Source organism: Notamacropus eugenii, chromosome 4, assembly GCF_028372415.1.
Source record: "Notamacropus eugenii isolate mMacEug1 chromosome 4, mMacEug1.pri_v2, whole genome shotgun sequence".
NCBI lineage: Eukaryota > Metazoa > Chordata > Mammalia > Diprotodontia > Macropodidae > Notamacropus > Notamacropus eugenii.
In genome coordinates this window covers 287047357-287069155 of record NC_092875.1, presented here as the reverse complement: position 1 = coordinate 287069155, position 21799 = coordinate 287047357, and the positions used below count along the sequence as shown (strand labels likewise).

General features: G+C 36.4%; 1 protein-coding gene across 10 annotated transcripts in view; it reads left to right on the top strand.

Annotated features, from left to right (window-relative positions):
- The first annotated feature begins 11401 nt into the window (after positions 1-11401).
- The window catches only part of PPP1R42 (protein phosphatase 1 regulatory subunit 42), a 58102-nt gene continuing 47704 nt past the window's right edge, over positions 11402-21799 (top strand). For 9 of the 10 annotated variants that reach the window (XM_072604777.1, XM_072604778.1, XM_072604775.1 and 6 more), the window contains exons 1-4: positions 11402-11536; positions 13580-13800; positions 16557-16723; positions 21489-21627. In XM_072604777.1, coding sequence (XP_072460878.1) covers positions 13672-13800; positions 16557-16723; positions 21489-21627 — 435 coding nt within the window. In that variant the 5' untranslated portion in view covers positions 11402-11536; positions 13580-13671. The remainder of the gene's footprint in view (positions 11537-13579; positions 13801-16556; positions 16724-21488; positions 21628-21799) is intronic. The other variant, XM_072604771.1, reaches the window with a different exon arrangement.

Sequence of the window (21799 nt, the reverse complement as noted above, 5' to 3'; positions counted from 1 at the left end):
GGGTAATTGGCATGGTGGAAAGAATGATATGTTTCACATCAAGGATCTGGGTTTAAATCTGAGCTCCTTCCAGTCACCTGTATGCCACACAGTCACTTTAAGTCTCTCTGAAACTTTTGTTTTCTGAAATATCTGCAAAATAAGGAGGTTGAAATAACTGACTTCTAAGAGTCCTTTCCAGATTTAAATCTATGATCCTTTTGTCTAGGTATTTGGTTGGTTTTTTCCAACTGTTCATAAAACCTTTTCTTTATTGGAATATAACTAATGTATTGCATGTGGAGCTGTTTTGCTATCACTTGAAATGTCAGGAATAAGAACCAAAATAGATAACACATGCACCCAGAAATTCTATGTGTCATCATTTTTTGTGTATTTGGAAGCTAAATTCTGACAGCAAAAAATATATATATATATGTATATATATATAAATAACCCATTTGTGGAAACAGGTCAAAGATTATTTTTTACAAATTAGGTACATCTAGCTCGTGTTTTTAATTTTAAGCATGCATTGCATTGTACATAGACTAATAAACTCAGTAGTGCAGCAGCCACTTGAAAATAAACATAACAGAACAAGAACATAAGTACTTCCCAACGAGACTGGATTGCAGACTTATATACCATACAGGTTCAGTTTCCAAAACCTTGTGTGAATGATGAGGTACAGATGTACCAGTCATGCTTGCATGTAAGAATTCATTTATTTTGCTGATGTCTGCACTGTATCTGAATGTAGTTCATTAAACTAAACTGAATATAGACTGGTTTAGTTTTCAAGATTTCATTCTGTATTCCTGTATTCTTCTGAACAAAGGTAAGCAGCCATGTCTCCTTTGGAGATACAATATAGAAAACTGCAAATCTGCTCTGATTGTTGTTCATCTTCTTAACATCAAATTATTTAAGTAGATAATTTGTTCAGCTTTGTCATGAAGTAATTGTCACTCACTGTACTTGCCTATCAATTCTTTGTCATTGTTTGCAAAACATCACTTAGAAAATTTAAAGCCTAATTGCACATTCTCAAGTTTCAGCATATTTTCAACATGAGAGCTGCTGCAGAAAGTATTGCCAGAAACTAAACGTTTAATTTTAAAGCCATACCAGTTATGAAATGGTAACATATTCTAAGGTAAATGGCTCTATCTGAGCTGGCCAATTTATCTCAAAGATTCTAAACCTCTATCAAACCTATTAGTTAAAAAAATCTCAGTCTTTTAAAGACATTTGGTGTGACCTTCTTATTTTAGATAATTATAAGTATGACACTTGAGGTCAGCTAGCCAAATTTTTAGTGAATTAGGGAGCATATTGATAGATTTAAGTTAGTTGACCTCAGAAATCAAAATATAATAAAGGGAACTATGTAGCTTTAGGGGAAATTTTGGAGGAAAGGGCTAAAATCATAGCTTGATAGTTAACACAAGTGATTAATTGCTTTTTCACCATGTGGAATTTTTTGATGCCAAAATTTATGGAGCTGCCTAACAAATTGGAGAGTCCCCTATGTCAGTGTTCATATTTTCTTTGGACCATACTAAGCTTTCTAATGACTAAATGAACAAGGTATTGTGCCTTGGAGGCACATTTTGATGAGGTACAGTTGTACTTTCCTTTTCACAATCTAAAAGCTATAAACATAATTATATTGTCTAGGCTAACTTTATATCTAGGCCTTGACGTTAAGCTTTGGCATATCTGAAATATCTGCTGTAAAATTCTGAATATTTGTTACTATGAAAAGTTGTTGAAAAACACATTGACCTTTCTGAACATTATAACTGACCAGAGCTCATCTCCAGATAATTCATTTTTTCCATTGAAACACTTAATACATAATCATCTCCATTCAGCTTTTAGACAATCACTAATAGAAAATTCTTCCATGCTATTTTTATGTGACTTGTATTCAGTTCCTTTGCAATTTGTATCTCATTTCCTGTGTAAATTTCTGGTTTGTTTTAGACCATTACCTTAAGGTCTGCTGTAAGTTAAGTAGCATAATTCCTAAGAAAAAAACTACTCTGCAGTCCTCCATCTAAGGGAACAGTGTTGAATAATCATCACCATCTGAATTTTCCCTAGCAAGAAGGAAGTTGTATTCACTTAACATGTCATTACTGATAAAAAAATAAATACCAATCCTTAAAGGAAATCATTTTTAACACAGTTATTAAGACTAGAGCAGAGGATCTTAGTCTAGGACCCATGAACTTTTTTACTTTTATAACTATTTCAACAGAATTGGTATTTGTAAACATATGTGTTTCGTTTTATGCTTCCAAAAACAACTCTGTAAAGGAGTCCATAAGTTTTGCCAGACTGCCAGAGAAGTCCATGTCAAAAAAAACCAAAAGGTTATGATCCCCTGCCATCTTGGAGTTTATCACATATTATATAACACTAAGGAATCGGTTAGTTATACAATGGGGCTTATTTAACCAGACTTAAACACTATGGACTTTTAAGAGCTCAAGACATTTTATGAACATACTTGCCTTGCTAATACTTAAAATAAATGAAGTCCTATTTAGCCAAATTAGTGAGGTATTTTCCATAACTGGAACAATAATTTTCAATAATCAGTCTTTCACTGGTTCTCTAAACGTATCTTTTAAATATTAAACATTGTAGTTTAGAATTATCAATCAGGTTCTTCTGTCTTAACTACTTTATAATAAAGCATTAATGAAAACTCTCAAATTCTAGATACATCTAAATTTACTCTTCAAATCCTAGAGAATTGTGGCCTGGTGTCCTGGAAGGCTCAGTGAACTTGCCCAAGGTCCCATGTCTGGGAAACATCAAGACAATGCACTTGAATCAATGCCTTTTTGACTTCAGGGCCTCTGTTTATGCCCTGCTTCCTCTTAAGAGGCAGGAAATTTATTATCTGTTTATCATGAAAAATGTTTTATCATGTGTCAGTTTTACAAAAGAATTTGTTTCAATAGATGTTTTTTGGGATGGAGACTCTTTTTAAAAAAACTGAATGGCAAGAATTCTTTTGTTTTCAGTCATAGCATTTGGTATATATCATTGCTTCAACTTCTAGGCTTTTGCCAGGGAAAATAAATTTTTGTTGACATAGGACATGAAATTATGCCTATAAAGACTTTGATTAAAAAATTATGTTTTGAAATTATACACACACATATATACATGCATATAAAATAGCATCAACCTCCTAGGGTGGTGGTAAGGATAAAATTTTATATACATAATTTTTTTTGTGTGTGTGTGTGTACAAATTTTTATCCTTACAACCACCCTAGGAGGTTAGTGCTCTTATCCATTTTACAGATAAGGAAACTGAAGCTGACAGGTTAAGGGACCTGCCCCATTCACACAGGTAGTGCCTGAAGTCACATTTGAACTCAGGTCTTTCTGACTCTAGGACCACTGCTCTATACCCTGCACCACCACCTAGCTTTCTCCACATATATATAATATTTTAAGGTTTGTAAAACATTTTTCTCAACCTACATGGTATATGCAATCCAAATATTATCTTTATTTTACAAAGGAAAAAATAAACTCAGACTTTACATGGTCACCTGCTATAAAGCACACCAGTATCAGGTTTTAACCATATTTTAGGATTTCAGGCTTGTACTATTTTAAGTAGACCACACTGCTTCTCAGATTGATACTTAATCAATGTGTGTTGGATTCAGATTGGATTGAAGTGAATGGAATTCCTTCCAGTAAGGAAACTCAAAACATTTCAATGTACAAAGAAGAAGAAACAGAATTATATAAGAAAGTGGACTTTAATCATGTAGAGTTCTTTTAAGCATATATTAATTTTAACAAGACAGTAATAAAATTGCTTCAGCTGTTTTTTCCCATGTAGGTTTTTTCATTTTTTGTTGGTCTAATAATCAAAACTGCTACTGGACCAAACAGGTTGTTAGGACAATGTTCCTCTTCTCTTAGTAACTGGGGGCCTTTCTCAGCATTGGACCTAGTTTATTCAGCCTGACAACCTAGAAGAAGGAATACTCCTTTTCTCATACTTTTTGGTTCTTTATGTTCCCACTGAACTCTACACACCCCTCAACCCCATGAAGATTTAATTAAAGCTTACAGAGCACAAAGTGGTTCTGGGTTTACTTTCCAAATCCACATTCCAATAAACAGATTCAGTTCCCAGAGCAAGGTCACTTGGAGTTTTTTCTGTTCAGTCATTCCTTTGGTATACACACCACCTCCAGATCATCAGTCAATTAAAAGGCTTTTTTTCATCACCACACCACAATAAGTCAACAATTCCAGTACAGGATTTAAAGTAGGGAGGTAAAGAGCCACTCTGTACCATATACTTCAAGAAGCAGGCTCATTAAATCTCCCCGTGGGTTCATACCACTTAGAACATGCTGCTCCTACTCCAAGGACTGTGCCTCCATTGACCACTTAGATTTGCCTCATGTCTAGAGTTTCTTCAAAGGAAGAAGAGTAGAAAAATTTTTGTTACATAATGTAAATCGAATATGGGACAGGTTTTTACCTCCAATACACAAAAGAAATGCTTAACATAAACGGTTCTTATAAAGAAGACTTAAAGAACCCAAATTTAACACTACTGTTACACTCCCTTAAGTAACCCTCCTCTGGGGACCCAACATGTTAGTTGCTACAGTTATTATGATTAAGTAAGCCTTTTATTAACTATGGAATGACCTAATAATATCTAATTTTGTTTCAGTATTGAACCTATAGTTTCTGCCAGGTGATTGTCCTGAGTCAGGCCCAGAACCAGAGGGTTGATTTGTTATCTCAAAATGCAAACCCTTCAGTAGTGAGTACAAGACCCTGGAGAGCCTGGAATTTTCCAAAAGAAACGTATCCCCTCCCCACCCTCATAAAAGAATCCATTTGTAACAAAAATATAGTCAACTAAAACAAACCAACCTATTGGTCATTCTGAAATTAAATGTCTTCTTCCGTGCCTCTAGTCCAAAAATTCCATGCCAAAAGGTGGGAGGCCTACTGCGTCATCAGTCTTCTGAAATCACAATATGGATCACTGCTTTCATCAGTTCTTAAATCAAAATTGTTTTCTTTTAAATTATGGTGGTCTTTATTGAAATTGCTCTCCTTGTGTTCATTTCATTCTGTGGATTGAATGAGTTCTCTAAGATTTATCTACTAAATTGTACACTATTACTACTGAGTTACCACTTGGGGCACATCACAAATGCAAGCTGTCCATTCACATACTCAAATGGATTTGTGATCTCATTGATAAGAAAATCCCCTCCAATGATGAATATCAAAACCCTTCCTTGCCTGCCCACCTATCCACATTTTGAGATTCTTGTCCATATTCTCCCATACGTTTGCTCATGAAATAAAGCCATTTGTGGCAACAAAAAGAAGACCAAGAACTACAACTGCAGCTTGCTTATTGATTACAAAAATTGGGTCTTTCTACTATATTGGTATTGCCCCTCACCCCACTCCCCATACCATTTATAGTGTTGTGAACATAGCAGGCACCCAGTAAATGTTGCTGACAGCTTTCCAACCCAAGCTTACCTTCTTACCTTTCCCTTTAATTGGACTTTGATCTTTTACCTCTAGGCTTTTGCCCAGTATACTACATGCATGGAAGTACTGTCTCAGATTTGGGAATAAAGCCTACCTCTTATTACCACCAGTCTACCAGCACAATCCAAAGATCCTTAACTTCAATACATTTTAAAAATTTATTCACATATGTTAATATTAACTGTATAGTTAATATAAATTAGCTAATTTATATTAATGTAATTAATATAAATTAAATAATATAAATTTGTAATGCTTCATTACAAATAGTATAGAAATGACCCTGAGATTTCAATGACTATGCCAGGCCAGCACAATGAGTCAGCAGATCCTATTATGCTAAAATAGCCTTTAAAAAAGGTCCTGTAATCTGTTCTTGTCCAAGGACCATCCTCACTAAATTGAGAGATACTCATTACCAGAGAAGGCACAAAAACAGCTGGGGATTCTTTCCAGCTACAGCAACTCACAATGACCATGAACTCTACCAGTGGAGGGAGTACCCACTCAAGGAAAATCACCAAACCTTGAAGCATTGAAATCAGATGGAGCTCAAGGGATTAAGACAGCCTGGGCAACTTATCAGCAAATAAATTTTTGCTGGCTAACTAGATGTATAAAAATCATTGAAGGTAAATTTCTCTCTAATATTACATAATGATATAAGTGTAATTGTTTTCAAACAGGCCCTTAAAAAATCCTTTACAAATAAAAGCATCTTAGGGAAAGGAAATTCTCCGTAAATTTATATAACATTCTTCAAAAACACGTGTCCAATACTTGTGTAAATTTTTGTATATTTTATGTCATTTTTCCAAATATTGTACTCAATACCCTATTGTAGTTTGCCAGATTTTTGTCGCACTAGAGAGTAAACAGATGATTGCTTACCAGAGTCCCAAAAGGGAGGAATCATATTTCACCTCATGATGAGTCAATATTTTCTCTCAAGCTTGTCTCATTATGGTTTTTTTAAACCAAATTAGTAACTTAAACCTCTCTAAACATAGCCTGTAATCATGGAGAGGTCACTGTGTCTAAGAAAGATCCAAGTCAAAAATTAATTTCCAGAATATAATCATAGAAGTTTCAGGGTAGAATGGACCTGTCTAGTCCAAGTTCTGACATTTTATAGATGAGGAAACTGAGGCCCAGAGAAATGAAATTGCTTCCCTTGGAATCCAAGGCTTCTGATTCACAATCCAGTGCTTATATTTTTTTAAAAATTGTGAAATCTTTCTGATATTCTTCCTAAAGTTAATTTGAATATCAATGTAATTTACTTTGACAGATAAATAATCTCATTGGTGGGAGCACCACCTCCTCCAATATAATCTACAGATCATAACTGCTTTATGACATTCTTGTCAGTTTCTTCCCATAAATCCACCATGATTGTGAGTTTGTGGGATTTATATGCTGTATCCAAATAAAACTGGTCAATAAAATTACACTATTTTTGTTAAACCATTACTAAGCACCTACTATGTCCTAAACCCTGAGTGAGGGGTTAAGGATATAAAGGGAAAAAAAGACTAGTTCCTACCTTCAAGGAGCTTACATTTCAATCATTGATTACACCCATACTTCTTGATATCTTCTAAGCAACTCTCTAAAACTATTGCAGAAATGTGCCAATGACATCACAGCTGCAATGCCTATCTCCAGCCCAATTATTTAAGTAATAGGGCTCACTCATTCAAAAATATTTACTAAGCATCTAATATGTTGAAGGAATTTTATCGGTACTAAGGGGAATAAGTAAATGTAAATGATTGACCAGGTTGAATCCAAAATACAATTAAAATAATACAAAAGCTCCTTGCAAATTGGAAATGTTTTGTTGATTATAGTTGTATTTCTAGTGCCTAGCACAGTATCTGGCACTTAGTGAATGCTTGTTGATTGATCCACTTACTGCTTCAATAATTCCACATACCTATGGTATCTTTGAATTGGATATTCCATCCATCAAGCATCTATCCTGTGTAATTTGAGTCCAGGTCCCACCATGAATCCCAGGCCTCTGAAGGCCTTATTCTGAGTCATTTAATATTTCATGGGTAAATGGTTGTACTGATAATGCATTTTTTGTTTTAGTATAATCAAGAGCCTCTGACTGAATAATGTGATTAAAGAAGATCTTCCCCACCAATTCATGGGCCTGGGAAGATTTGTAGGAAGGCCCACACCTTTTGTTAAGTTTCTAATGGTCCTAACTGGTTCTCAAGGATTGTGATGTCCTCTGACTCTTAAAAAATGTATAAACACTCTGAGGGTGAGGTTTTACTTTGGGGCTTACTGATTGGAAATGTTTGTTTGGCCAGAGGAGACTCTGGGCAGCCCCTAACAAGCCCCCTGGCTTTGAAAATCCAGACGTTGGTGCTTCTCTCTCTGGTAAGTACATATGCATCTAATGGTCATACAGTTGGGTCTCTCTGTTGATTTATGATGTATGTGTTGCTTATGTATGTAAGACAATGCTGATCTGTATTTCCCTGTATGTTCTCTGAAATTAAGGGTGCTGACTTTTTCCCCTGATCTAAGTGAATGATACATGTGCTTGTTTAAAGTGATTGTTGACCCCTCAAAAGTTGCCTTTCCTCTTAGAAAAGCAAATCTAAGAACCTGTGATAGGAGCCCCCCCTCCCCCTCCCCGTGTATGTCAGGGTCCTTGTTTTTACAATGGTTTATTTTATAAATACAGAAACCTTAATAACGAATCTAGAGGAACAAAAGGGTCAAAAATCTTAAGGGAAATAATGAAAAAAAAGGTGGGGGGGAGAAGAAGGAAATCTAGAAGTACCAGATCTCAAACTACGCTCCTGATACAGGTTGAAAAATGTCAGTAGAACAAATTAAGGTTGCAATATAGCACAATATAGTTTCCAATAATCCAAAAATCCACTATTTGATAAAAACTGCTGGGAAAACTGTAAAGCAGTCTGTCAGAAATTAGGCATAGACCAACATCTCACACCATATACCAAAATAGACTTTAAATGGATATATAACTTGGAAATAAAAGGTAACATGATAAACAAATTAGAGGAATAAGGAAGAAATTACCTTTCCTATTTATGAAGGGAAGACTTCATGACCAAACAAGGAATACAGAGAATCATAAAAGAATAAATGGAAAAATTTGATGACATAAAATTTTAAAAGTTTTACGCTAATAAAACTAATGCATTTAAAATTAGAAGGGAAATGAACCCAGGGAAAATTTTTGCAATATGTTATTTATAAAAATCTCATGCCCAAGATACATAAGGAACTACTAATTCAAATATATTACAATAGACACCAAAGGATATGAATAGACAGTTTTCGAAGGGAATAAAAATCCAAGGTATTAACTAGCATATGAAAAAATGCTACAAATCATTAATAATTAGACAAATGCAAATTAAAGTAACTCCTAGATTCTACCTTATACCCATTACATTGGCAAAGGTGACAAAACAGAAAAATAATAAATACTGGAAGGACTACAGGAAAACAGGAGTACTAATACATTGTTGGTGGAGTCACAAATTGTCCTAGCCATTCTGGAAAGCAATTTACATCTATGTCCCAAAAGTCAATAAATTACAAATACCTTTTGACCCAGTGGTAACCCTTCTAATCAAAAAAAGAAGAGAAGGATCCATAAACAGAAAAATACTATAGCAGTCCTTAATCAAGCAAGGAATATAAGTGATCATAAAAGAGAAAAAATTTTCATACAAATTAAAGTTTACATACAAACAAAATCTTTCACCTAGGATACTGAAAATTGGAAAAAATGTTTTCATCCATTCTATTACTGATAAAAGTCTAAAAACCTGCTCACCAGGAGTCTCCTCTCTCTATCCCAATGAAATCACAAATCTTGTCTCTAATCCTATGTTATAAAAAAACTGGAAACAAAGAAAAATGTTTACGGATTAAAAAGTTTAAGACTCAAGTTAACCACTGGTCTTGCCCTGTGATTGGCCTACCTCTTTTTCCAGTCATGAATATCCTTGGTGAAGTCTTTTCTCACACACCCATGTTATTAATGAGACTCTCCATTAGGTCACACAAGTTTTACTCTCTAGAGATCTTGGTGTTCCATGATTCAAAAGCATGGGGCATCAATAAAAAAATTCTGAGGAGGAAGATAGAGTTGTCAAGGAGCTGACTGGGGGGATTCATCAAAAGCACTATACAATGCCCCAAATGAAAACCTGCCCACTTTACCCTTGGAACAAATGCCCATTTCTTTCCAGTGCTTTTCCAAGATCTATGTACCGACTCAGATGTTTGCCCATCCAACTACATAACTTACCCTGAAAGGAAAAAAATTGCATTGTTCATTCACTTAGTTTGTTCCTGGACAGGTTGATAGATCTATTTTGAGTCTGGTCTCATTTCAGAGGCCAGAATAGAGATCTGGAATGTGCACCATCGACACTGCATTTGTACAGCTTCAACATATACAGGACACCTGTCTGAGATTTAGACTTGACGGTATTCTCTTTTTATCCTTTATTAATTTATTTTTAAACTTAAATATTAAAACTTAAATAACAATAAGAAAAAGAAACGTAAACTTAAATACAAAAGAAAAAAAGCATCGCCATGTGCACAGCAGAACGTAAGAGGATTCAAAATATACAGCAATAAATTTCCCTTTCAAGAAAGCCTGTTGTATTGAAGTACTACGCATTGTGTTCTGAGCTGACCATCTTTTCTTTGTTTCCTTCTTTTGTTCTCTGCTGTGCACTTGTTACTTTGTTCTTTTTCTCTATTTGTTCTTTTTCAACTGCTCTATGACGGGAATTACCATCTTTAGCAAGCATTTTGTTTCTTTTGATACTGATAATCAAAGGATTTTTAAAGTTATTTCCATGTTTCCATTCATTCGGGAATCTTGTGTATTGTAACCACACGCTTGGGGAGTCATCCTGTTTCAAGAGTCTTTTTGATACAATGTTTCCCTAGACTGACTCCAATGCAGGGTTGGTTTGTTTTGTTATCAACAAACGAAAACCAGTAGAATCTTTAATTTTCTTACAGCAGTCAATTGTATTGTGAAGATGTGAATGAACTCCTGTAGAAAACGGCTTGCAAAACCCCGACTGCTCCTTCTCCTATTTTCGGTCAAGAAGCAAAGAGGAGGAAAAAGAAGCGAAAAAAAAAGTTCCTGCCCTCAAAGGAGCTCCCATCCTAAAGACAGCCTGGAATCTGGATTATGTGTGTGTGTGTGTGTGTGTGTGTGTGTGTGTGCCATTTTCACAAATGTTTTATGGAGAAGGAAAAAGTAGACATCTGTATCACGGCTACCGACGTTGCCTTTCCTGGTAATAACATCTGTGACCTTTCTGTTCTGTAGTGGAAAAAGCTCTCAATGGCTCGGAAATTCAATTGATCCACCATAAACCCGGACTCAGGTGACCTCGGGGATGCTAGCTCCAACACCTACGAGCTCAGGTGTGGCCTCAAGCAATCCCTTCTGGACTTCGTGCACCTCCCTTTACCCACGAGCTTGCGCGGTCCAGCCTCCCGGGTGTGCTGCGATGAAAGCGCTTCGAAAACATTATTATGTCTCGGCGCTCCTGCCGCCAGGGGAGGGGCCATACGCCTGCGCAGAAAGCGAGGGGCTGCTCACAGACCCTTCCCCCAATCCTCTTCCAGGGCCTCCCCCGACTGCGCAGGGTGGTGACTCCCAAGGCCTGCACGCACTGCGATACCGCTCGCCTCGGGTAGGAGTCAGCACGGGCTGGGGAAGCGTCTTGTCTCCATGGCAACGCGAGGGGCCCAGCGTCTGTAGTGGCGGCGACGCCGGTGGTATCCCGGGACCTCCGTCCGGCAAAGGCAAACCAACGCCGACAGATTCGGGAAGTTCTGTATCTCTCGGCGGCTTTCGGGCCTAGGACGGAGGAAGCGTCCTCCAGGAGTCGTTCAGAGCAGCGGAGAAGAGGAGAAGCCTCCGGTGGCAGGCAGCCTTTCGGTGAGGGCCGCTGAAAGACGTGGTCTTTGGGGACTCCTGGAGCCGCCGAGGGCGGGGGGCCCAGAAGGGGCTGTGGAGGAGGAGGAGGCAGCGGTCATGAAAGGGGGTCACCTGCTCATCTTCACCCCCGGGCGAGCCTTGAACAGTTGTAAGGGAAAGGCCCTTGGGGGGGGGGGGGAAGAGGCCCTGCCGACCTTCCCTCTTCTCCCCAGACCCCCGAACCCCAACAGACTGGTGGGGGTGACCTGGAAAGAGCCATGAGACCCGGATCCAAGCCTCGGCCGTTTCCCTCACCAGCTCAGTAGCTCTTGGACGAGTACCTGCGCCTCAGTTTCCCCATCTGTAAAGTGAGGAGGTTGAGCTTGGTGATCCACATGCCACTAGCATAACCCTTACCATGAAAAACCACCAAGTGGGCCATGTTGACGTGGAACTTCATCATATAACCATTGATAAATTCTTCCTGTTAGAACTAGAGCCTTTTCCATATATGGAAGCGGGAACCAGATTTGTTTACTAAGATTCAAACAGAAAATTTGACATAAAAATCCTCGTAGGTCTGTGATGGGGATTTTATTATCTGCAAGAATTTGCTCATAATTATACGGAAGTGTGGTTAAATTTCACATTCTGAATATCCTAAGGATGTGGAAGGTATTTAGGTAGGTTTAGTAAACAGCAGATAGATAGATATACAGACACACACATATATATCCTATGTTTCAAAGGTGTAAGTGTAAAGTACTTATTTTCTATTTTGAACTATATCATTTTCTATTCTGAAGTCTTATCTTATTCTGTTTATTGAACTTTGAGTTTCATTGTAAAATACACCATAACTGAGGTCACAAGGTAACCTCTACAGATTCAGGATTTCAGCTGTTGAAGGTTCCAGCTGCATATGTTTCTCCTGTAATTACATAGCTGGAACATTACTCAACTGTAACCTGTATATTTTGTTACAGTTTTAATAAGAATGTTATAAAGCACTTAAGGAAATCCAACAGGATCGTCATTACCTAAAGAGACATTTTTCTTGGGTGGTTGACAGCAATTAGTTATCTTAAAGGTTAATGCACATTTGGATAGTTTATCTAAAAACATTGCATCATTAGCTTTTCCATATTATATGAACTTTATATGTTCCAAGTTGAAATAGTGAATATAATACAAGAATATATACTGTTTACACTTTCATTCTTTGAAAAATTCATGATTTCATTCATGTGTGCACCTTGCATATCTTGTGTTAAAAAAGGTACCAGAGATATAATGAAAAGATTATTAGATTAAGTGTTAGAAGCCTGAGGTTCAGCCATACCACTCAGAATTTAGAGTTCGATGATAAAAGTCATATCATCTACCCCCCTCATTTTATACTTCATTGAAACTGAGGCCTGGAAAGATGAAGTAACTTACTTAGGGTTATATAAGGATTAAGTAGCAGAACTCTGTGTCCTTTGACTTCGGATCCAACACACTTTCCGGCCTGTCTTTAATTAGTTGTGTGACTTTGCACAAATCACTTTTGTGATACTTAGTTTCTCCATATATAAAACTGAGCTTCATAGCTGAGTTACTTTAACCCAACTGGGATATTGTGAAACTCAAATAAGATAATATGTATTAAATTGTTTTATAAACTGTGAAGCATCATACAAAAGTAGTTGGGTTATTCTGGTCCCTCTTAATGGAAAATAAATGTGACAAAATAACTTACCCAAATAATTAAACTACTTTGGGCCTCATTTTTCTCAAACCAAAAGAAAAAAAGGGAAAAAAAGAGGAAAGTTGGTCCAAATATATATTTTTTAAGATCCTATTCACTATACTACAATTAAACAAATGGTGTTCTCATATTATATCAGATGATGCAGGCAGGAAGAAAACCAGATTTTAAAAACAGTATCTTTTTATTTTTTTCCCTAACAGTATAAGTATTGCCATATAAGGTTGTTGAAGGAAATATCAAAGAGTAAGTAAGCATTAATTTTCCTAATGTTGCTTTCCCTAATACCATGCTAATAGTGTTTTTCTTTTAAGTTTTAGGAAACCACGCATAAGAATAATTGCAGTTGCTTTTTGAGATGATATTGAATTAATTTTACCGTGGAATTAAACTTTAGTGAGAAATTATGGTTCGACTCACACTGGATCTAGTTGCCAAGAGCGCCAACCAAAAGAACAGAAAAGAGGAGAATATTACACAGTACTTGAAGAAAATAACTCACTTAAACTTTTCAAACAGAAATATAGATATAATTGTAAGAATTCTTATTTTTTTACATAAAGCAAAAATTTTCCTTTTGATGTAATTTCTAATGTAGGGTTTAGGGAAACTGATGCTGCAGGGTACATTTTTTTCAGTTACTATATTTTCATAAGTAAGCTTATAATTGAATGTTTTTATTTTTTGAAATGGTAAAATATTTAATTGGTACAGAAATTAAAAATAAAGCAACGAAAACAATAACATCTGCATTCCTGACTGAACACAGTATAGTGTCCATTTATTCTCCTCCCACAAAAGTAGATTGGGACACCTCCAAGCTTTTAAATGAGATAGTAAAGGCATGAAACCTGGACTTTCTGTAGCCAAACTGTACTATAGGATGGGAACTGATGGCTGAAGACTTCAGTAAAGGGCCTGGTCTGGTATCATCTGCTTCACTATGTTCGTTATTTTCAGTCTTAACTTATGCATTCAGATTTAACTCATGCATTTTTTCATTCCAGTTCCCATTTGTCAACTTTCTATCACTAGGATATCTCACCCACTGGCTCTGTTTCACAGTCGGGACAGTGGGGATAACTTTTATTCCTCTCTGTCCTAATCGGGAAAATTTTCCCCTGGATGTAGTCTCACCTTTCCCCTAAAAGGCAAAAAAGCAAGCTCCTTTCATTACTGGTAATAAATCCACTTCTCTCCCCCTTTTCCCCACCCACCTCCCAGACTGTGCAGGAAGCATCTTCTCTCTTTGGAATCACTATCAGCACCTGAGTAAAAGCCTGGTATAGGGGAAGGAACACTGGTTCTGGAGGCAGGGGACCTAGAAGTATTACATACTCTGATACTTCTTAACCTTTGTGACCCCTGAGCAAGGCATTTAACTTCTCACATTTATAATTAAGGGATTGGACTAGATGGTTTTTTGAGATCTCTCTAATCTCCTATAAGTCAAGTTTAGTGATTTGGGGGGTATCAAGTTTCAAAAGTGAAATTAGACAAGGGTCCACAGTCTGGCAGAGATTTGAGATTGATACTAAGGTACTTTTTGAGTGTTTTTGTTCTTTGTTCTCATATTTCCCATCCAGCGTGGCCAATCCTGAGCCCACAAGTATGTAATCTACAAATGCAGAGATCTACAGAGTATTCCTGATGGGTCACCTGGACTTTCTTACAATAACTGGAAAAGAAGGCTATCTACCCTCTTTTCCCCACCCATAATCAATAAAAGGTGGCAACATTATTCCAATTAGCAGTTGATTTTTTTTATATCTTCAGTTTACTCTGAGCTTAGAATCAACCTTGTCTCATTAAAACAGAGTTATTGCAGTCACTGACACAAAACAACCCATGTTTTTTCGCCTCAGAATAGGGCATATAATGCAAGTGTAAAGTGCAGCAAATGACTGGGAGGAGGGAAGGACAGTCTGACTTGTAAAATCTTTCAATTTACTCCTAGCTTCAAAGTTTATTAAAGTTTGTATAGATATTTGTAAAAAAAAAAAAAAATAACCAGTTTTATTCTGTAAACTACATGTTAATATCCATAAAAGCATTTTATTTGTTGACAAACTGAATTTGAAATAGATAATATCTCTCTGGGCCTCAGTGTTGCATCTCTGAAGCCTCTATAAGTTTTTATGAAGAGTTTATATAAAACTATATGTTTTAATATTGTAAGATTTAGAGCAGAGGTGTCAGCTTTGTAGGGAGTAAGCAACCTGGAAAAATGCCTCAGCCCACAAAACTCCTAAGTAACTGGGAAATGTTTAACATAATAAATAAAAATACAACATAAATAATGTTAATTTGTAGTTTTCTAAGGCAAGGATCTGTCTCTTTCTGAGTTTTAACACCACTGATTTAGAGCATCAATTTAAAATATTTCTAAAGTGACTTAATCATATTTAAAATTTTCAGGGATTAAAAGTAAGAGTACCATACTTGAAAAAAACTTTATATCTAATTCTTTTGCACATATAATTTAATTGAGGTATATTTAAAGACTACTTGGGTTAGATCAAGATCTCAAAATGTTGCCCTGCATATATGGGCACTTCAAAAGTTAGATTTTCTCGGTGTTTATGCCTTTCTATTTTGCTAAATGCTCTTAGAAGCTATATTAATACTTTTATTTTGTATGCCATTTACTACAGCCAAAGACTGTATAATAAGATAATCTTCAGTAGGATTGTGTTATTAGTTTTATTTCCCTAAAGAATTTTAGGGGGGAAGTTAGTCTCTGGCTTTGACTCATTTGCCTGTCTCTGCCAGACACCCAGTGCCTTCGTGGTACCTCACACAGATATGTTTCATCCTCAAATGCCCTCTTCTTCCAAATTTCCATTCTTATTCCATTCCAAATGCCCTCTTCTTCCAAGCTTCCATTCTTATTAACCTCCTCTCCCTTCCAAAACTGCTATTTCTTCCCCTGTGGAGCTCTCAAAAGAAGGGTGAGCTGAAATAGTTCATGCAGACTCCAGAATAACCAGAACTTGTGTGTAAGGGGTAGTGTTGGCACTGGGAAAATACAGATTAACATATTTAAGCTTAATGATAGAGTTTCAAAATGTTATAGTCTGTTGGTAAAACTAATTTTTAAATGTGCTACTTGAAAGATATGAAGGAAATCATTAAAATGATTAAATACACTTCATTTTTAAAAGTACCTCAAAGTACTTTAAATCTCTAAAATGAGTAAGTAAAGTACTTTTAAAAAATTAAATAAAGAACTTTGTAATAAAGTTGATGTTTATCAGGAAAAGTCTGTAAAATATTTTTTTTCTCTTTCAGGAAGACCTCTCTCTATGCAAAAATCTCAATGTTTTATATTTGTATGATAACAACATTAGCCAAATTGATAATTTGAGTTTTGCAACAAATCTAACACACCTATACCTACAGAACAACTGCATATCATGTATAGAGAACCTCAAAGCATTGAGGAAACTTGAGAAATTGTAAGTGCTGATTTTTTTTCTATTATTGGAAAATTTCAGTTTTTACATGTATAATGACTTGAAACAGCTGATAGAAATTCCTGAAGACCTGAACACACTTCTAAGGAGTAATACTTGCCACTGGGAAAGTCAGGTAAACATATAGAGATAATTTTCATTTTACAGTACTGTCCATTGACATGGTTCCAGTTTTTTAATTTAAAAGTAAACAACATGTAATAAGAATGATTTTCCTTTGTGGCTCCCAAGTAACTCACGTTATTTTATGGTTCTAAAGCCTGCACAATTAGAGGCAGCTTAGTGTAAGGGATAAGGAGCAAGCATTGGAGACCTAGTTTCAAATTTTGCCTCTCACATAACTGTGTGACCCTAACTAATTTACTTAACCTCTCAGGTCTCTAAGCATCTTCCTAAAACTGTGAGTTTAATTCTCCCCATTTCAGAGGGAGGGGGGGAAGAGAAATCTTCCTCTGGGTGTTTTCTCATGTTACCCCTAAAAGGCAAAAAAGCAAAGTCCCTTAGTAACTAGTAATAAACCTGCATCCAGGACTTCTCAATGCTCATAGAAATAACAGGTCCTCTCAATATTTCTGTCCCTGTCTACAATCTTCAAAGCACTTTACCTCTATTCTCATTCAACCTTATGAGGTAGGTGCTATTATTCTCATTTTATATAGATAATGAAAAACTAAAGCCCAAAAGAGTAATGTGATTTGCTGAGGGTCATAAGTCTGTAAAAGCTGAGGTGAGAGCAGAACTCTGCCTGGTCTTTCAGACTTCATTGTCCTTGACACTGTCCTGTGTGTCCATCCCATTTTCTTAATGAATCTGCCTCATTGCTTTAGAGCTAGCTCACTTACGTGGTGAGAAATACAACAAGCATGATTTAACATCAAAGAAATGTACAAACCCTCTTCTAATGCCTTCATTGTGACATGGAGGCAGCCCTGGATACTGGAAGCCTATACCACTGGAATACCACCTCTGACAGGTTTTAGCATACACCGGCCCTGGAGTCAAAAAGACCTGAATTCAAATCCTGACTCAGACACTTATTTGTTGTGTGATCCTGCGCAAGTTACTTAACCCTGTTTGCCTCAGTTTCCTCATCTGTAAAATGAGCTGAAGAAGGAAATGGAAAGCCACTCCAATAACTTTAACCAAAACAAAAATCCCCAAAGGGGTCATTTAAGAGTTAGACATGACTGAAAATGACTAAACAACATGTGTCAGGCACTGTGCTAATTGCCGGTGATACAAAGGAAAATGAAAACCCTGCTCTCAAGGAGCTCACAGTCTAATGATTATGAAATGACATCCTGTCATTGATGTACAGACATGATATATTCAGGATCAATTGGAAATAATCAGCTCCCACCTCAGCATTTACTGACTATATGACCCTCACCTCCAGTAAGAGATGAAGGCTCGAGAATTAAGAGGGGTCACGAAAAGCTCCTTACAGACAGTTCCTAGATTGTAGAATATGTGGAAAGTCCTGTATAGGGTCTTCCTGCTTCTGCAGTGACAACAAGATGCTAAGAATTACATGGCTTTGAAATTATCCAAAAATATTAAGATGTTGTTTGAGGAAGGAGTCCATAACTGTGATTATGACTCTAAAACAACAACATGCAATGCCTTCAACCCCCCCCCCCAAAAAGCCCCCACAGCTTGGGCACAGATTTAACTAGAATTCCCAGAAGAGAGAAATCAAGAGTTTAAAATGTTTTTATGAATAAAATAAGTGCTAGAGAAAAAGAACTGGAAGAAAAGATATGAAAGCTTAGCACATGAGATACAAAACCTTCCCGAAGCAACAAACTTCATGAAAATTAGAATAGACCAAAGAGAAACCAATGACTCCATGAGACAGAAAATATTAAAGAAAAGTCAAGACTGAAAAAAAACAACAGAAGAAAAAGTATTATAATAAAGGTATAGCTAAAACAGAATAAAAATCTAAAGAATCTCTAGACCATCTGAAAGCCATGACCAAAAAGAGTGCATCAGCATCTATACCAAGAAATTGAGGAGGGATACAGGAGAGACTGTCCAGATCTCTTAGAACCAGAGGGCCAAGTGGAAATAGAAATAATTCACCAGTCACCCCATGAAAGAAAACTCCCAAGAACATTATGGCCAAAATTTAACCATTTCCAAGTGAAAAAAAAAATATTTCAAGCATCCAAAAAAAAAAAAAAAAAAGGATTCAAATACCTGAGAGCCACATGATTTAGAATCACATAATTAGGCAACTACCACTATGAAGGAGCTGAAAACTTAAAATACACTGTTCCAGAAAGTGAAGGGGAAGAGAAGGGAAGAAGCATTTTTATAATGCCTACCATGTACCAGCACTGTATTCAGTGCTTTACAGTTATTACCTCACTTGCTCTTCACAGGAATCCTGCTAGGTAGGTGCAATTATTATCTATATTTTACAGTTGAGGAAACCGAGGTTGACAAAGTTACTTGCCCTTGGGAAGATAGCTGCTATCAGAGGCCACACTTGAACTCAGGTCTTTGTGACTCGAGGCCAAGTGCTCTATCCACTGAAATACTTAGCTATCTCAAGAGATGGACTTATGAGCCAAGAACTAACTTACCCAGAAAAACTGAGTATAATCCTACAGGGGGAAAATGGATTTTTAATAAAGTAGAGAGTTTCTAAGCATTCCTAATGAAAAAAAGACCAAAGCTACATAGAAACTTTATTGTTAAAACACAGGAGTTAAGAGAAACATATAATGGTAAACACGAATGAACAATCATAATGGACTAAACAAAGATAAAGTGCTTATGTTCAAATGTGGGGAAATGATACATTTCTTTGAACTCGATTATCAGGGGCATAGAGTGGAATTAGACTAGATCTAGAAGTGGTTCTATTATGGCTTAATGATCTTAAAGGGAAAATGGCAAGAAGGGTAGAGGAATACATTGGGAATACATTGGGGCCGGGACTGGGGAGGGCCGGGACTGGGGAGGGCTGAGGAAGGGAAAGGTGGGTGAGGGAAATTTATCTCAGTAATCAAGGTGAACTAGTAGATACCTATACAAACAAGGATGGAAGGGGGTGAGGGATGCTGACACTTGAACCTCGCTGTCATCTGAACTTGTCACAGAAGGAAAGAATATACACACAGAGACACACACACAAACTCACACAGACTTGACTAGAAAAATATATTTAAGGGGAATTACAGGGAGGGTAGATTAATGGAGGGATTATTCCTAAGAAAAACTAAGGATGTACAAATATAGCTCTCTTTGAGGTGATAAAGAAGGGGAATCTGAGGAGCACTAATTGGGAAGCAGCTGAACAAGTTTTGAGAGACAGACAGATAGATGATGATGATGATGATGATGATGATGATGATGATGATGATGATAGATAGATAGATAGATAGATAGATAGATGCTATTATGTAAGTAATGTAAGAAATGACAAAGAGGATGATTCAAAGAAACCTGAGAAGAAAGAAGTGTATGAAATGATGCAGAAGGACGTCAGTAGCACCAGAACAATTTATATGACTACAATAGTAAAGGCAAACAATCTTGCAGAATTAGGGGCTCTAATCAACATAATGACCAACCATGATTCCAGACAGAGAGGTGAAAAACTTGAGTGCAGAATGTCATTTTAAAAATATGGTCAATGTAGACATTTATTTTGTTTGACTATACATGCTTTTTAACTGAGATTTTTTCCCCTTTTATTCGCAATGGGGAGGAGGATTGAAGATGTGGGTGGCAATTAGGGTAAGAGGGAGAGAAGGTGATTTTTTGCTAATTGAAATAAAATAATGATTAAAAAAAATTCAAAGTCTAACCCAAGATGAGATCTCACGGTATAACTGATCATAAAGGCTGGTGGTGTTTTCAGCTACCATCTGTTAGACTTCTAGCATTTCTTAATATGAGGCACTGAGTCAGGAAGTATTAAAGGTAAAGCAGAGCTGGGAGTAGATCCCATACTTCTAGCACTCTGGAGTTATCAGTCTGGAGTTATCCATAATGCTAAAAGCAAAAGACAAAAGCCAAATTTTAGTAGCTATGATATAAACATTTCATCTTAATATTTTGGACCAGTTATTTAGATCACATTAACCTGGTAACAAGATTCTTGTCTTAAGTTTTCCCTTTGTTAGATAAACTCTAGGTTCAAAAAAATTTGGAAGTTGACATGCTATACCTACGGCTGTTAATGAGATGAGCTGGAAGAATTACACTGAGTAATGATCTGCACTCAGAATAGATACTTTTGCCTTGTTAGATACATCCTGAATGAATAAAAGCAGAATCTAATCTGATTTAGCATTTGAATTTTCTAGAAAAAAGGTAAACAGAAACCCACTTAGCTATTAATCCATACTGAACCCTTAACTAGAAGAGAGAAACTAAAGTTGCCATAAGAGTGATATGGATTAAGGTTTTTAAAACTACTTTTAGTTTGGAGAAATTATTAGACCCTGAGCCAGGAGACCTAAAATAGATGATTTTTTTTTTTAAAAGATACCCATTCAGAATAAATGGAGAAAGTTTTAAAAGGACAAAGTTCTTCCCTAAAGCAGAAAACACCAAATATCATGAGGTACCTGTCTATGACTATGAGTGCTGACTCTTAAGATATCTGTAGAATGATAGAATATTAGAAGTAGAAGATCAAGTGAATGCAGTGCGTAATTTATTTGGAATCTTCATCCACAGTTTTCCACACTAGTTTCCATAGAATGTGTATTTTTATTTTCTTCTGCAGGTATCTGGGTGGCAACTCCATTGCTGTAGTAGAGTGTTTGGAAGGACTTGGAGAGCTCAGAGAGCTCCACATTGAAAGTCAGAGACTTCCCCTTGGTGAAAAGCTGCTTTTTGATCCAAGAACTCTTCAGTCCTTGGCAGTAAGGCTATCTCTTAGTTTTCTGATAAAGCAACATGGTGATTCACATGTCATTTTAAGTTCATCAAGGAGATGAGTGGAAGATAATAGATTGATTGACATCATATATATATTAGAAATTCATATGTAGAGTTAATTTATATAGCCCTTTAAAGTTTGCAAAGTACTTTACA